The 16,636-nt window shown below is 50.4% G+C and overlaps 1 protein-coding gene and 1 non-coding gene across 3 annotated transcripts in view; one reads left to right on the forward strand and one right to left on the reverse strand.

Annotated features, from left to right (window-relative positions):
* Nucleotides 1-16,636, reverse strand: part of STXBP1 (syntaxin binding protein 1) — a 72,882-nt gene that overhangs the window by 17,114 nt on the left and 39,132 nt on the right. For both annotated transcript variants that reach the window (XM_066256133.1, XM_066256132.1), the window contains exons 4-13: nt 14,334-14,410; nt 13,428-13,506; nt 12,039-12,142; nt 9,933-10,081; nt 8,163-8,247; nt 6,832-6,962; nt 5,326-5,433; nt 4,246-4,306; nt 2,319-2,384; nt 1,545-1,625 (exon numbers count right to left, since the gene is read on the reverse strand). In XM_066256133.1, the coding sequence (XP_066112230.1) occupies nt 1,545-1,625; nt 2,319-2,384; nt 4,246-4,306; nt 5,326-5,433; nt 6,832-6,962; nt 8,163-8,247; nt 9,933-10,081; nt 12,039-12,142; nt 13,428-13,506; nt 14,334-14,410 (941 nt within the window). The remainder of the gene's footprint in view (nt 1-1,544; nt 1,626-2,318; nt 2,385-4,245; nt 4,307-5,325; nt 5,434-6,831; nt 6,963-8,162; nt 8,248-9,932; nt 10,082-12,038; nt 12,143-13,427; nt 13,507-14,333; nt 14,411-16,636) is intronic.
* Nucleotides 2,975-3,050, forward strand: TRNAG-ACC (transfer RNA glycine (anticodon ACC)). Its single transcript has one exon. It is a non-coding gene; the product is annotated as a tRNA-Gly (tRNA).

Raw genomic sequence — 16,636 nt, forward strand, 5'->3', positions numbered from 1 at the left:
CCTTCTTGTGAGGGGGAAAAAATAGGCTCCCAAACCTACAAGTTCAACCCAGGGAGATGAAGGGAGACAGAGGGCCGACAACAGAACTAAGAGGCCGGGGGTGATGTGAGCAGTCTGCTGACCCCACTGCACGACGGGGCAGGACTCAGACCCACTCTCAACAGGCCAGAGAAGCAGCCCGCGCTCTCGTCCACCCAGACCGCGAGGTCTTGTTCTCAGCGCTCGCCCTCTGCAACCTCCTCCACGGCTCGTACAGGGGTTGCCTGAAGGTTCCCCGTTTCTCTCTTGACATCCCAGGAGCTTACAACAATTGTGATCTCGAGTTTGTGACCTCTTCCCAGTCTGGGTCGGAGGAGGGCAGGCAACCTTCCTCGGCCCTTCCACCTGGTGGTCCCACCGCCAGCCTCGCTGATGCTTGCTCAGCAGGACCCAATTCTAATGCTCTCTAAAAGTCAATGAAATGTAACTAGTTCAACAAATACCATTGAGCACTTCAGCAACAACTTAACTTTCAAGGGTTAACCCCAGCTGCATTTTTACGATCTAGAGACAAGCTGAACTGGGGATGGCGACGTTCTGGCGGAGAGGACACCCTGTTTGCCAGGAGCACCTGGGAAACTGAGGGCTCTCAGTGGGCTGCTTCCATGAACAGACAGGCAATGAGTCGGGACGGATCTTACAGATCTAAGGGGAGCCCATCACATCAAGCCGGAAGGTTAAATCTCAGCCTTACACTGAGAAGGTGAGCTGTTTTTTCTGTGAAAAGGGCCCTTCTGCTGAGGCTTCAGGATCATTTAACGTCCTCCCTTCCCTTAGCAGCTGGCCCTGCAGAGGGAAGAACGGAGTGCCAGCTTAGCGACTCCACACAGCACTCCTAGAAGTCGTGCCACCATTGTTACTCCCCGTTGCAGGTGAGGAAAAAAAAGGGAGAAATGGGCACAGGAAACAATCTACCATGGAGACAGAATTCAGATCCCAAACTCTCACTTACAGTCCTAACTGTGATCAGTGAAGCTGCAGGCAAATTTCTGACCTGCTGCTCACAATCCTCTGTCAGCCCCTAGGTCTCCAAGGCTGGCGTGGCCACAGCAGGAGAAGATTCATCCAGAATACAGAATTCAGCCCGTGCTGGCCACCCAGGGCTCGCAGGGGTCCCGAAACTTTCAGACCGTTGGAGGGCCGCCACATACAGTGCTCCTCTCACTGAGCACCAATGAAAGAGGTGCCCCTTCCGGAAGTGCGGAGGGAGGCCGGATAAATGGCCTCAGAGGGCCGCATGCCGCCCGCGGGGCCCGTAGTTTGGGGACGCCTGGCTCAGAGCCTTCAGAAAGCCAGGCATGCAAAACCCAGAGGGCACAGTATCCCAGCCCAGCCCAGCCCCTGCCATCGGGAGGGAGTGGCACGCACTGCCCTGGAGAGGCGAGACAATGCCGTCAGGCAGGCCGCCCCTCTCTACTGCCTCTGCCTCTGCGGGATGCTCAAGGTGACAGGTGGAAACTCAGCCGGGTCCATGGGCACGACAGGAAGAGAGGGCAAGGGCCTACCTGCTCCACTCGGCAGAGCTTATCCACGGTGCCTTGGTAATGCTTCATGCAGTCCTCGGCAAGGTGCAGGTGGGTCGAATACTAGGAAAGAGCAGAGTTCATGACCAAGGAATTACTCACTGATTTGTGCAACATCTATCAAGCACCTACAATGTGCGAACGCTGGGCTGTGCCCCGAGGAGCCTCCAGCTTCATGAAGGAGAGGAAACATGCGGGCAGGCCGGCCCCCAAACCCCAGGAGGTAGGGAATTCTGTGTGCCAGCAGACAGGGAAAGACCACGCTCCAACAGAGTCAGGAGGAGGGAGGGACCCTTCGTGGGGCAGGGTGGTATGACAGCTTCACATGTTCTTTGATATTGTTCCCTCAGGAGGAGGAGCTTAGCTCCTCTCTCCTCGAGTGTAGGCCGGATTCAGTGACTCGCTTGTGTGACATCCCAGATGGGGACAAAAAGGGCACTGTGACTCCCTTCGAGCTCTCTCACGCGGGCCACTCACTCTGGCGAAGCCAGCTGCAGATCGTGATGACCAAGCAGCCCTGAGGCAAGGCCCATGAGAAGAGGAGTAGGAAGAATAAAGAGGAAAAGATGAAGAGGAGAAAAGAAAGCCATAGGACATGGGCTGTCTGTCCCAGCCTTCCCTTTGTGTCTAGTAAAAACTGAAGACGACTCAAAGTCTGTGGCTGTCAGCGAGCCGGTCGCTGTAGTGGGGCCCGGAGACGTCTTTGTGAAGCTGTTTCCGTGTGCGATTCCGCCCGATTCCTCTGGACCGCCGTACCTTGCTGAGCTCCTTCTGGTACTGGGGCATCTTCTTCAGCATCTGGGACAGGTCCCGCATGGTAGTCTGTGAGGGAAAGGAGAGCATCCGGTCTCATGCCAACGGCCCTGGCCTCCGAGGCTGTGCCGGCGTGGAGGGCGCAGGACAGGGCAGCAGCCAGCACTGGAATCCCCACATGGGCTCTGCAACTCTCAGAATGAATCATTAAACACAAGGTCATGTGTGTAAGACTGCCAGACCTCAGGTTCAGAAAGTTAGTGATCAAACACCATGACTCTCTTCTGGATGGAAAACTGAACTCTGAAGTCCACCACTATAGTCTGACACTGGACTAGAAAGTTCCCGGCATCCCTCCTGCCAGGAGAGGACACACTGGCTTCTGTACACAGCTTCTCTGCACCCTCAGCCCAGGCACTCTCGGATCAAGTTCACACTGCACCCTGGAGGAAAGGCTGCAGTTGTGCCGACAGGGGGACAGCAGGAAGGTGACAAAGGGCTGGACCCTGCACCCCGACAGGTGAAAGGGGTCTTCCTTTCTGTGTGACCTACTCACTTAACAAATATATTTTGTTTAATCCAACAAAAGTTTATTGAATTACTACTACATGCCAGGCACTTCTTGGTGCCCGAAACATACGGACCAAAAAAAAAAAAAGGTCCTGGGTGGTTGGCTCAGTAGTAGAGTGTCAGCCTACCATGTTGAAGTCCTGGGTTCGATCCCCAGTCAGGGCACATAGGATTAGCAACTATCTGATTCTCCTGCCTCCCACCTCCTCTTCCCCTCCTGCAGTCACAGCTCGAATGAGCAAGTTGGCCCTGGGCGCTGAGGATGACTTCATGGCCTCGCCTCAGATGCTAAAATAGCTTGGTTGCCAAGCAGCAGAACATCAGCCCCAGACAGGGGTTGCCGGGTGGATCCCAGACAGGGCGCATGTGGGAGCCTGTCTGTCTGCCTCCCTGCCTCTCACTTGATTAAAAAAAATAAAATCAAGGATTTCTGCCTTGAAGGAGCTCCCATCTAGCAGAGGAACTGTCCAATTGAGTGGACTGGCACTCCCGAGGGTGTCAGAGTGTGGGTGCACGGAGCGAGGCACTCCTCCAGTCCCGAGAGGGGCAGGAGAGATTCCCACGCCTGCCCCAAAATGGCATCCAAGCAAAGGCCCAGGCAAGGAACTCAGGTGTGGCTGGAGCCAGGCGGCGGGGACAAGAAGGAAGGACACAGTGATGAGACTAGAGAGAGTACCTGAAGCCTAAAGACCCAGGTGCTGTGAGATGTGTCGGCAGGTGGGGCTTGATTCTACTGGGGACAGGAAATCACTATGTGGTTTAAGCAAGGGAGTGCCCGTCAGAGCTGCACCTCCCTGGACTACGAGGGCATCTCCCTGGACTACGGGGGCACGCCGCCTCTAATAAACAGCCAGGACACGGAGAGGCCCACGGACGTTAGGTCATGAATTCCAATTCCTCCACAAGCTAAAAAAGGTTTTGCAGTTCTTCCGGCTTAAAATGAATCATAATCCCAAAGAGCAAACAGGAATCCTCAGAGTAACAAAAAGAAGCTCTCTATAAATATCAAAAGATGGAACTTGGATCTCAATCTTGAATGCAAAAATAAGACAAAATGATCGTAGAAGAAGGGAGGACTCTGACGCCTCAACTCACTGGTCTGATGCTGAGGGGCGTCCTCCCTGCTCCCAGAGAAACAGCAGGGAGCAACTTACTGGTCTGACGCTGAGGGGCGTCCTCCCTGCTCCTAGAGAAACAGCAGGGAGCACCTCACTGGTCTGACGCTGGGGGGCGTCCTCCCTGCTCCCAGAGAAACAGCAGGGAGCAACTCACTGGTCTGATGCTGAGGGGCGTCCTCCCTGCTCCCAGAGAAACAGCAGGGAGCAACTTACTGGGCGCTGCAGCGCTAGCGCGGGTTTACCTTCTCGCCAGTGTTCATTCTCTTGCTAGAAGAAAAATCTTTCAGAGATCGGGTGACTTCCCTGGAAGACAGAAGGAGGCGGCTGTTTCAAAGCAACACCCAGCACCCCGTACAGATGCTACAGGAATAACGCACGAGTCTTCCTTCAGGAAAATGGTGACGTTGCCTACCAGTAAGGTATGCAATCATAGTGATTTTCTAAGAGTGAGAGAAATGTTATTTTCCTAACTAACATTCTAAGCCAGGTTTCTCCAGAGTGGGGGGTACAAGATGATTCGAGAAGAGAGAAGAAAATACTAGGACACCTATTTGTGTTTATTTTTCTTCATCCTTTTCAAATTTGTGTTTTTGTATATGCTATAAAATATATACATTAGTGCAACAAAGCATATATTTCCTTCACAGATACATTTAAATACTGGAAATGTGAAATCATTTTCTAAAGTTGTGTGATCCCAAAAGTGTGGAGAACACTTCTAAACAGCAGAGCTATCTAAGACTATTACTTTCTCACTCTTCCTTGTGAACCTCCTGAGGCTATCACTTAATCTATGTAGCAGAATGTGTCTTTTTACAAAAACAGAACTGCTTAAAGGCCTGACAACAATGTTTAGATATTAGAAACATTTTGAAACATTTTCAGAGCAAAGTAGGTCGGAGGATAGAGAAAGCAGCAGTTCTTGCTCGGAAATTTTAGGTAGGACAATAGGAGAGGAAGACTGCATACCAGCTACATAAGAAAATTGCACCTAGTGGCATCTGATCTTCAATGGAACGAACTCACTTGACAGGTTTATTGTTTATAAAGCATTTGCTATAAGAGCTACAAATGCTTTCCAAAAATCATAAAGCCCTTGCCCCCAACACAGAATGGATTTCAAATTTCCTGAAGTTGGTGGAGCCCCAGCTCGGAGAGCAGAAGGGATTTATCATCACAGGTGAGCACACTGGTGACTTGGCCACGGCAGCGATTTCATCTACTGATGAGCTCCACCCCAGCGGCCCAGAAAGGCCGCACCAGAAACTGCGCAAGGGGAAGAACGTTTTGCCCTGGAGTGGGGAGGGGGAAAGGGCTCTTACTGGGACACCTCCGCGATGTGCTTGTGGCGCAGCGTGATCCAGAGGTCATCGTCCTCGTCCAGAAGCACTTCCTTCACCCGTGCCTCTCCAATGCCACTTGTCTCATACCTAGAGAGGGGAGGTCCCCAAAAATGTCATCCAAGTCGCGCTGGTTTATAACAGACAAGACCTCACAGTCCTCAGCAGACAGGTGTCCACATGAATGATCATGAATGATTTCACACAGCCCACAACCATCTGATGTCGACAGTCTGGGCACCAATGGCTACGACTCACTGGGCAGGGAGGCCCAAAGCTCTAAGCAAGGTCAGCTGACTTAAAGTTTGATCTTAGATTCCTCAGGACCAGCTGAAGTAAGTGCCACCTGAGCCACATGGTTCAGGGTATGAAGTCGGGTTACAGGTGGGTCCAGAGTTACTCCTAAGGGACAAAGATACTGTTTTGTCCCTCTCTCAGAAAGGACTGGGCACCATCCTCAAATGTGAGGGGCCTAACTACCTTTCAGCAGGTCCCCGCCACAGGCCCTCAGCTGAAGACATGTGAAATCATGAACATCTACAGCAGGGGTCCCCAAACTACGGCCCACGGGCCACATGCGGCCCCCTGAGGCCATTTATCCAGCCCCCGCTGCACTTCCAGAAGGGGCACCTCTTTCATTGGTGGTCAATGAAAGGAGCACATTGACCATCTCATTAGCCAAAAGCAGGCCCATAGTTCCCATTGAAATACTGGTCAGTTTCTTGATTTAAATTTACTTGTTTTTTATTTTAAATATTGTATTTGTTCCCGTTTTGTTTTTTTACTTTAAAATAAGATATGTGCAGTGTGCATAGGGATTTGTTCATAGTTTTTTTTATAGTCCGGCCCTCCAACAGTCTGAGGGACAGTGAACTGGCCCCCTGTGTAAAAAGTTTGGGGACCCCTGATCTACAGGAAGGCAAGAATTATAGGTACCAAAGGGAGAGAGCAGAGATTCACTCATATTTTTAGAATCTTCATTTTGAAACCAGTAACTTTATGATCCAGTTATAAAATAAATGATGAGAACAATGCAGTCTGTTTCCATAAAAATAAAAGTGAGTTTTTAGAAACTGAGTTCATAATGATTGCTATCAAGAAAGATGTTTATAATAAAGAAAACATCTCCTTGGCAAATCAAGTTTAGTAAGAAAGTACTGTTGATATATTTTGTCATCATATTTGATGACCTATAAGAAGATTCAACCCTGAATAAGATATGCACACATGCCGCAATCGACAACCAACACGTCCAAGCAGGCTACGAACTGAGGTGGTATAAGCTGTGAACTAAAGTTCTTATTCTCTCCGAATTCCTGGCTAAAAACGCCGTGCGGATTTTGGGAACTCAGAGAAAAGCTTGCAAGCTATCGGGCAAGAATATCAATGCACCCACTTTTCCTGGGATTAACGATGCCCTTTTCCTTAATCTGAGGTGTTTCTGGTCCGTCTGAGCAGCGGCAGTCCCTCCAGAGCGTGTCTACTTACTTGTACACATCATTCTCAATGGGCAGCAGGTCGTAACTCATGGCCTGAAAGGTCAGCTCATGAAGTACGGGGGAACTCGGGTCGAACCCGCGGTCCAGGATCAGGAGCTGGGAGCGAGCCTTGTCTGGGCCCTGGGAGGAAGGACACAGTAAACTCTCATAAGCCACTCCCCACAATGCCAGCTTCTGCAGCTAGTGCAGACCCTCACATAAAAGGGGGCAGCAAGAAGAAAACTCAAGGGACAACCTACTAAAATAGCACTGAGCCCTGGCCAGTTGGCTCAGCAGTAGAGCGTCGGCCTGGCGTGCAGGAGTCCCGGGTTCGATTCCCGGCCAGGGCACACAGGAGAGGCGCCCATCTGCTTCTCCACCCCTCCCCCTCTCCTTCCTCTCTGTCTCTCTCTTCCCCTCCCACAGCGAGGCTCCATTGGAGCGGAGATGGCCCGGGCGCTGGGGATGGCTCTGTGGCCTCTGCCTCAGGCACTAGAATGGCTCTGGACGCAACAGAGCGATGCCCCAGAGGGGCAAAGCATCGCACCCTGGTGGGCATGCCAGGTGGATCCCGGTCGGGCGCATGCGGGAGTCTGTCTGACTGCCTCCTTGTTTCCAGCTTCAGAAAAATGAAAAAAAAAAAAAGAAAGAAAAAAAAAAGAAAAAAAAATAGCACTGAATATAGTCCACTTACTGGTTGACAAGAACACCAGTAAACACCAAGTGAGAGAATCCAATGTGCCCTCTTCATGAGAGTCCTCGGGAGCACAGCCAAAACTGTGGCTGGGCCGCCAAGTGAGCTCTCAGAGAGTACCCAGAGCCTGGGTGTTGCTGCAAACGGGGCCCACCAGCCCATCTGCCTGGGACCACGGGGTTCCCGGGACCTGGGGCTTTCGGTTTTAAAACCGAGAATAGGAACTCTGTTTTGACTGCAGTGGGGGTTGCATGAATCTATACATATGACACAATTAATAGAACTCACACACGAGTACTCACACACGAGTACACGCACAAACCAGTGAAATCTGAACGTGGTCTGGAGACCGTACCAATGTCCATTTTCTGGGGTTGATATTGTCCTTCTGAGGGGGTTCCCAGGATGCTGAGCTTTCAGTGCAAAATCTGGGGATGTCCCAGAGAACAGAAGCAAGGCGGTCACCCTGGTTACACTGGACAGAACCTCAATCAGCCTGCCCAAGGGCCCGAGCATTTCACCAGAGGCTGGTGAGCAGGAATGGCGGCACTCACGTATGCTCTGTGAGCCACCAAGCTGTCCCCAGGACTGCCAGCCACACAGTGGTCACTTGGTGGAAGAATGACGTGGCCCACATCTGGACTCACCTCCCCCATGGTTGGGTCATCAGCTTTGTAGGCGTCGAGCTTGTCCTGGATCAGCTGAGCCAGCAGAGCGTTGTCCTTGTACTCCCTGACAAAGGAGGGGACGCAGGTGAGCGGCCCTCGGGAGGAGGGCAGGACAGTGCGGGCGCGCGCGCGGCAAGGGGGACGTGCGCTCCGTCTGCGCTGCTCTTTCACAGTGAGAATATAGTCACATATTACGTGTATAATTCAAAAGGACAAACAAGATAAAGTATTTAGCTGAGTGCCTGGAACATAAGTGATTTTCTGGTTCTTTTTTTTAAAACTATTGAAATGAAAACAGAGGCAGTCCTTCTAAGCAGTTTCAGATAAACAACCCCACGTCAGCCAAAGGTCCTGAACATCCATCCTGCTCCCATGATCAGGCCGTCTGAGCCCTACCCACCTCATTCTCACTTCCCTCAATTCAAATCCCCTTGGGTCTTGTTTGGATGGCAAGTGGCACTTTCTGTGGGCAGAGCCAGATGGCAGTGTGAACCTGTGACCCTACCCTCGGCTAAGCCTGACAGCACTTCCTGGGGCCCCACCCAACCGTATACAGTGTGCGTTGTCGCTGCGGCCACCTGGCAGCTCAGGGCCAAAGCTGTCCTGGCCCCGGCCCAGCCCAGCCCTCCCATGAATGAAGTCCAATCTCCCATACTCCATCAGGAGACAGCCTCGGCTGCGTCTTAACTTCCACCAGGCTTTCGTCCGTGCACACCAGGCCACAGGGGGCCGGATGCTGGGGCAGACCAAGGGGAGGGTTCCCTTAGCTGCACGTCCGCAGACAGTGAGGCGACAGGACGGCTGGCACACTGACCCCTGCACTCCAAGGTCAGGCCTCAGCTCCTCAATGGACCCCCCCCGCTCTCTCCTCACCTGACCCCTGCTCACAATCCTATCTTCACACCCACAGCACTGCGTTTGCCCCACCGTCAGCCCCGCCAAGGTCCCCCAGCCACAGCCACTGAGGGACATAATCCCGAAGTGGGCGCTCAAGGCCTTCAGAAATGGCCCCGTCTTGCCCGCTGCCCTGTGTGCACACTGGGCTGGACTGCCCGGCCTCCCAAACCTGCCCTTGGTTTGCCCAGCTCCTGCTCATAGCAGTGGCAGGAGCCGACCGTCCCCAGGAAAGGTCCTCTGCTCCTCCGTGGTCCTTCAAGACCTAGCTCAAATGTCACCTCTGGTCTGAAGCTGTTCTCGATCCTCTCAGCTTGAAAGGCCCGTTCCCCTCCCGGGCACCCAGGGCCTTGGCTCGTCGGCCCTGAGGCAGTGCTCCCGCAAGGCCTGCACTGTAGGTGTGCTCAGCTTATGACACAGGCGCTGGGGTCTTCCCTGCCTGCCTGGACCAGGGGCTGTGTCCTCAGGCTCAGTGTCCCCAGCACGTAGCACACAGCAGTGTGAATGACTTTATAAAATCGGAGCAATGTGTCCTTTAGGGAATTATTCTCTTCGTATTTTACCTCACTCTGAAACATTTGTCAAAGATGTTTGTTTTTAAAGAAAGAGATTTAAAAACAACTACAGAAAGCCTGGGTTGCCATTGAATAGGGGTTACTCATAACTGAATATATATATATTTCATGCTCTTTTCTGTAAGCATTATATTTCACAGTAAAATTTAGAATATAACAAAACCATTGCAAGAATAGTTATAAACCCAAGACATTCAAATCTTGACCCTGTTGAGACAGCCAGCACAGGAATCGTAAGGCGAGGGGGGGGGGGTCCCGCTGCGCATGCGCTTGGCCTCACCCCCGGTACCGCACAGCGGGGTACTCCTTCAGGGTGGCACACAGGGTCGCGATCTGCTCCGCCAGGCGCTCCAGGATGGGATTCTTCATCTGAGCCTTGTGGGGACTGTAGAAGCTCTGGAAGGAGTCCGCAGAGTCCAGGGAATACACCTGAGGGGGGTGGGTAGACACGTTTATAGTGTTCGCATCCAGCACGGTGGACTGTCAGAAATTTCCCCAACCTTGGCAGGGAGTCCACAGAACAGGTTTCCATTTGTCCTTCAAATGTGTGCTGGTGCCTGCGTGCCAGGCATGGTGCTCAACACCTGGGAACTATCCGTGACCAAAACACAACAGCCTCGGGGAGTGGGTGCAGAGAAGGCAGACAGTAGAGAAACAACACCACGAAAAGCAAGTTCTGTGGTATGAGAAAATAATACAGCAGGAAAAGGATGTCTGGGAGGGCTGGGCAGGGAGACAAGGGCCCTGGAGAAGGCTAGGTGTGAGCGAGGGCTGGAGGGAGGGGGAGGCTTCTCCCCAGCAGAGCGACCTCCCCATGCACGGGTCATGGGTGCCCAGCCCGAGGCAGCGTGTCTGAGAGCAGTGAGACCAGGAGGGCTGGACAGGGGGCCAGTGACAGACTCAGGCCATTAGAGGGTTGAGTAAATAAGGGATAAGCTAGTCATTGTGCTGTCACAGTGCAAATGATGGAGCTTTTTGATTTAATAATTTTGTACCATCAGGAGTCTGTTCTGTTTTTCTTTTTTCTTTTCTTTTTCTTTGGAGAGTTCCAGAAGTTTGAAGTTTTCTCTTAAACTGCCTAGCCTTCCAGCTCTCAGTATTCTCTCAGAATCTCGTGTAAACCATCCTAGAAAACCTGAGGGTTTTTTTTTTAAAGTTTATTACTTTTTAAAAATCTCTGAACTGCCTGACCAGGCGGTGGCACAGTGGATGGAGCATTGGACTAGGATGCAGAAGGACCCAGGTTCGAGACCCCGAGGTCTCCAGCTTGAGCGCGGGCTCATCTGGCTTGAGCAAAAAGCTCGCCAGTTTGTGTTCAGGGTCGCTGGCTTGAGCAAGAGGTTACTCGGTCTGCTGTAGCCCCTCAGTCAAGGCACTTATGAGAAAGCAATCAATGAACAACTAAGGTGTCACAACGAGAAACTAATGATTGATGCTTCTCATCTCTCTCCATTCCTGTCTGTCCGTCTATCCCTCTCTCTGACTTCCTCTCTGTTTCTGTAAAAATAATTTAAAAAAAAATCTCTGAACTATGTTATATTTGAACATGCTAAAGTTGGATTTCTCACACAGAAAAGACATGGCCTGCCCTCAGGCTGGGGACAGGCCCTGGGCCAAGGGAGACAGCAAAGAGATGACTTCAAATGTCCCTGCTGCAGTTTCCCCGCCCCTCCTTAGCTGTCAATAGGTCACTCTGGTGCCTAGAAGCTGATCTACAAAGATTCAATATGCTACAATCGTTTTTAATCCCTACAAAATGCATTAAAGTCCTGTTATTTTCTGTTTGCTAGGGGAAGACATTTTAATGAATCTTAAAATATATATTAAGATAGATTTTGTACATTCTCACAATCAGCTTCACCTTTACTGGTTTAACAACTTTGTGTTTTCCAAGGGGGCGGTGTGGTTTGCTGCCACGGCTCTTGGCAAGGGAAGAGTTAAGGGCTAATGACGAAGGCCACCATCTGTTCTCTGAGCACATGACAGGCTGAGGTTATCTCTACATAAAAACAGTCTCCTTCCCAGCAGACGGTGTCCTCTGATCCCTCCCCATCTCTCCTTCCCTGCTCTTTCTGGATTGGCTCCCTTTTGGTTACGCAGGAGCCAGCCAGCTGGAGTGGACACCGTGAGCAAGGAGAAATGCACACAAAGAAAGGCACCCTGGCTTAAAAGGACAGAAATAACCGCAGAGTGAGGTGAGGGCGGGCAGGCCCCTGAGGAGTAGCACTTCTTTCCATTACACAGGCATCCACTTACAACACCCCTCGGTTATCCAGGGGACAGTACCCTCCCTCCCCCACGCTTCTCGCACCCGGAGCCCACCCTCTCAGAGCTCCTGATGGAGTAACTAGGGTGCCAAGTTCCAGCACTCCTTGCCCGGCCTCACCTGGGATTCGTACGGGAGAAATGCAATGTTGATTTCCGTCAGAGTTTTGATGACTTTGGCTGCTCGAGATTTTACCAGCTCGTTAAACAGGGCATCTGGACAGGCTGCAAGAATGACCAAAGACACCATGTTTTCCTGTCCATCTGCTGGTCTGTCTCGATGGTCGCATGTGTCTGGTGGATTCTTTACTTATTAAGATGTTTTAAAGGCAAATAAAAAGCTCACCCCATCCTAAAATATCCCTCTAAGCTATAACAGGAATATAAAAACACCTACAAGGCCCTCAACATATATAGAACAGAGAAACAATGGGCAATAAAGACTGAGACAGTGAGAGCTAATAAAAATATGTCCTCATATCCAGGAGCGGAAGGGGAAAACCAGAAGAGATTAAAAAGGGGTAAGGGAAAACCCTGTGGTATAAACAAACACCATGCATCTGACATACCTGTGAAAAATAAAATAAAGGGAAAAAAATCAAGTCATTGGGCAACGTGACGCAGGCACTGCCCTGGCCCTCTGAGGACCCAGCTGCTCAGAGACCTGCTTGGCGGGGAGCCATGATTTCACACGACTCTCCTGGGCCGAACATGACTGCAGGGTCCCAGGAGTGGCTTATTGTTACTAATGCCACCTACCTGCTTTCTTTGTCACCCTCATTCAAATAGTATAAAATTATTCTCTGCCAGGGGTGAGTTTTGAGGGTTTTTCCCAGAGAGAACATGAGGGGGACTGTTCTGTTGCACTCTCATTCAAGGGAGACTGTTACTGTTGCACACTCATTCAAGGGGGACTGTTCTGTTGCACACTCATTCAAGGGAGACTGTTACTGTTGCACACTCATTCAAGGGAGACTGTTACTGTTGCACACTCGTTTGCTATCCAGCCCTACTCGTCCCTCTTTGCTATTAACGAAGACTGACCCCAAGACATTAGTGCTCAAGACTCCATGCACACAACCTCCACAAAATAACAGAAGGATTCCAGGACAATGATGCAGTTCTCACTGCTACAAAGGAAAGCCAGATGAAATATCTTTGAGGTTGAAAAACGGATGGAAACACACTGTAGTTGACAGTGGCATGTGGTAGTCCACACAGGGAAACACCACGTCTGGCACTGGGAAATCTGCTCAGCATTGAGCCCTCCATCCTAAGGAGAGGCGCCATTTTTCATCAGGAAGGACTGCGCAAGCTAGTAAGTTTGTATTTGTGTGTGCTTATTTTTGTTTCCTATGCAATTTTCTTCTGAAAAGAAAATAAAAGATCAGGACAATCACGGCCACAGCAACCCATCTCTTCCCCGTGGCCCTGGTCTGGCTGTGGCTCAGCCTCGCTGTGCAGAAAGGCTAGCCGGGGGCACGGGGCAGCGTCTGACAGCTGCACTCACAGTCAGTGAAGAAGACGTGGGCAGCCCGGTACTTGGCGGTCGGCGGGTCCTTAAAGTCATTGATGAGAGAGCGGACGGACTGTGGGGAAGGAAAAGAGAGGGAACTGAATCCAATTCTAGAAGCAAATGGAATCTATCTCTGGACTAAGTTCAATCCAAGAGGGCTTTCAAGCCACTCACAGGGGATTTTTACTGTATCATTCTAACTATGTTTGATCATAATGGAGTTCTGGGGACTTAAAACGAGGATTACTTGTGAGTTTAGTTGAACAAAAGCCTTCTTAGATCATTCATGAGTGACAGTGTTGGTTCTCGGAGCCACTCTAACATAGGCCTCTAAGAAGAGACCCACGAAAGAAGACACTGGCCGGACACCTCCCAGGAGACTCAGGCTGAGGAAGTTTGGGCCATCTGGTCACATTTTCAGGACCCGTATGTAAGCCAGAGGGCGTGAGAAGTGGAGGGAATGTATGGACTGACAGACAGACCTACGACAACTACCAGCCAAAGGCAAGGATGTGAACCTCGTCTGGGTGCTGATTTGAACCAACCCCCTCCCCCACAAATGACAAGACCTGTAAATCTGAACACTAATAGGACACTGATGAAATCAACCGGAAAGCACAAAACACCTAAGTTTGGAAGGCAGAACCCTAACCAGATGAAGTGGGTTTCCTACCCAGAGAGGGAGACTAGAACGGGCCGGCACTGTCTTTCTGGACAGCGGTCCTGTTTCAGAAAGCCTAATGCTGTCTCCACCCCTCCCTCCCTGTCTGTGGACAGCGGTTTAAACAGAGCAGTGTGTTAAATGCGTGCTTAACCTAGAAACTCAGACACTCTGTGCTGCGCAGACACCAAGCGAGCACGTGTGACCCTAGCCAGCGCTCCTCTGCGGGGACGGTTTACCTTTTCAGATGGAGTGATGAGGTACACAGCCTCCAGGCTGGGCAGTGGCTCCCGGCACTTGTTGATATCTTCCACAACTAGACAACAGACCAGCAGCACACCGTGAATAAGAAAACACAACTGGTCATCACAAGACTGGAAGCAACAGACACAGGCCACCTTCAGACTGGCACAGAAAAAAGTTTAGGGGTGGGGGCGTCTCTGTCCCTTCCTTAGAGTTACCACTTTCCACTGTCCCACAGAGCTCAAGATTTTAGATAACCTGAAAATTTATCACACTAAATACTATTCCCCATTTCAGTTTAATTCCTTGATCTGCGTTGACTGAAAATGGAAAATGCTGCCTCATTCTGTCAAGAACAGGCTTTTGACTCTTCCTTCAGTTTTTTTTTTCACTTATCATAAGTAATCCCAATTCCTTTAGAATTTCCATATTGGATTTATTTATTAACCATTGGATACTTTTTTTTTAATTTTATTTATTCATTTTATTTTATTTTTTTATTTTTTATTTTTTTCATTTTTCTGAAGCTGGAAACAGGGAGAGACAGTCAGACAGACTCCCGCATGCGCCCAACCGGGATTCACCCGGCACGCCCACCAGGGGCGAGGCTCTGCCCACCAGGGGGCGATGCTCTGCCCATCCTGGGCGTCGCCATGTTGCGACCAGAGCCACTCTAGCGCCTGGGGCAGAGGCCACAGAGCCATCCCCAGCGCCCGGGCCATCTTTGCTCCAATGGAGCCTTGGCTGCGGGAGGGGAAGAGAGAGACAGAGAGGAAGGCGCGGCAGAGGGGTGGAGAAGCAAATGGGCGCTTCTCCTGTGTGCCCTGGCCGGGAATCGAACCCGGGTCCTCCGCACGCTAGGCCGACGCTCAACCGCTGAGCCAACCGGCCAGGGCTATTTATTCATTTTAGAGAGGAGAGAGAGAGGGAGAGAGAGACAGAGACAGAGACAGAGACAGGGGGGAGGAGCTGGAAGCATCAACTCCCATATTTGCCTTGACCAGGCAAGCCCAGTGTTTCGAACCGGCGACCCCAGCATTTCCAGGTCGACGCTTTATCCACTGCACCGCCACAGGTCAGGCAACCATTGGATACTTTTATCATCTTCATCTATATATCAAATCTAGACATTCCTAATATATCCTCTAACTAATATTATCCCACTCAATCAATAGCTCTAAGACTAAACATTATATACTGCTCACAAAAATTAGGGGATATTTCAAAATGAATATGAAGCAATAAAAAAAGTATTTGATTTTTTTTAATTAAACAAGAACATCAGAAAAGCAAACAAGTCAAAGAAAGTTGTTTGATTATGCAAATGAGATGCAAAACCAACTTTTATTTCATTGGTGAAAGTGCACTGTACAAAAAGCTGTAAGTACTGGAGTATCTGCACGTCCCCTGATCCCCTAATTTTTGTGAGCAGTGTACTTTGTTAAAGCAAACCAGGGATTTTTGATTGACTTGTTCTTTTGTGATTATGTTAGCTACTGCATCTGGAAAGAGGAGCTTTGGGAGAGTTACCACCTGGCCAGTGTCCCGACAGAGCTTGGGCTAGCTGCCCCTGCCTTACCAGCCTCTGGTACGGACAGTGGTACTAGGGCGCCTCTTCCTACGCAGGTGATGGAGGGAAACAAAAGCACCCGCCGCTTTAGAAGTATCCCTGGTAACATTTATAGACTTCTCACCCCAAATAATGTCCAAATAGATATTGAAATCCCTCAACGATCTACTTCACCAGTGTTTGTACATTTTTAAATTTCATAAGCCAGTAATACCTCCCTTCAAAATGTTTTGAGATTCGACATAGGGTTGCTAACTTTTTCTTTTTTTTAGGGTTGCTAACTTTTAAATTCTGCCAAATAAGGACATTTTAAAAAAGCCACCTTTGGGGTAGGGAGGAGTCTGTGTGCAGTAGGGGAGAGCGAACCCTCAAGTCAACAGATACCCTCTACACCGATGAACCAATGTCCCTGGAGGACGGGGGACAGGGGACAGGGAGGGCAGGGCACTGCTGCTAATTTCTTTAGAAACTTGTTAGCTCTTCCATTTGGCTCCCTCACCTTAACTTTGTATAGTTTTTGCTTTGATAGAAGAAATATATAGTTTTTAAAAATTAATGTAAGCGCCTGATCAGGTGGTGGCACAGTGGATAGAGCGTCGAACTGGGATGCAGAAGGACCCAGGTTTGAGACCCCAAGGTCGCCAGCTTGAGCGCGGGTTCATCTGGTTTGAGCAAAAGCTCACCAGCTTGGACCCAAGGTTGATGGCTCGAGCAAGGGGTTACTTGGTT

This window comes from Saccopteryx bilineata, chromosome 2, assembly GCF_036850765.1.
Source record: "Saccopteryx bilineata isolate mSacBil1 chromosome 2, mSacBil1_pri_phased_curated, whole genome shotgun sequence".
Lineage (NCBI taxonomy): Eukaryota > Metazoa > Chordata > Mammalia > Chiroptera > Emballonuridae > Saccopteryx > Saccopteryx bilineata.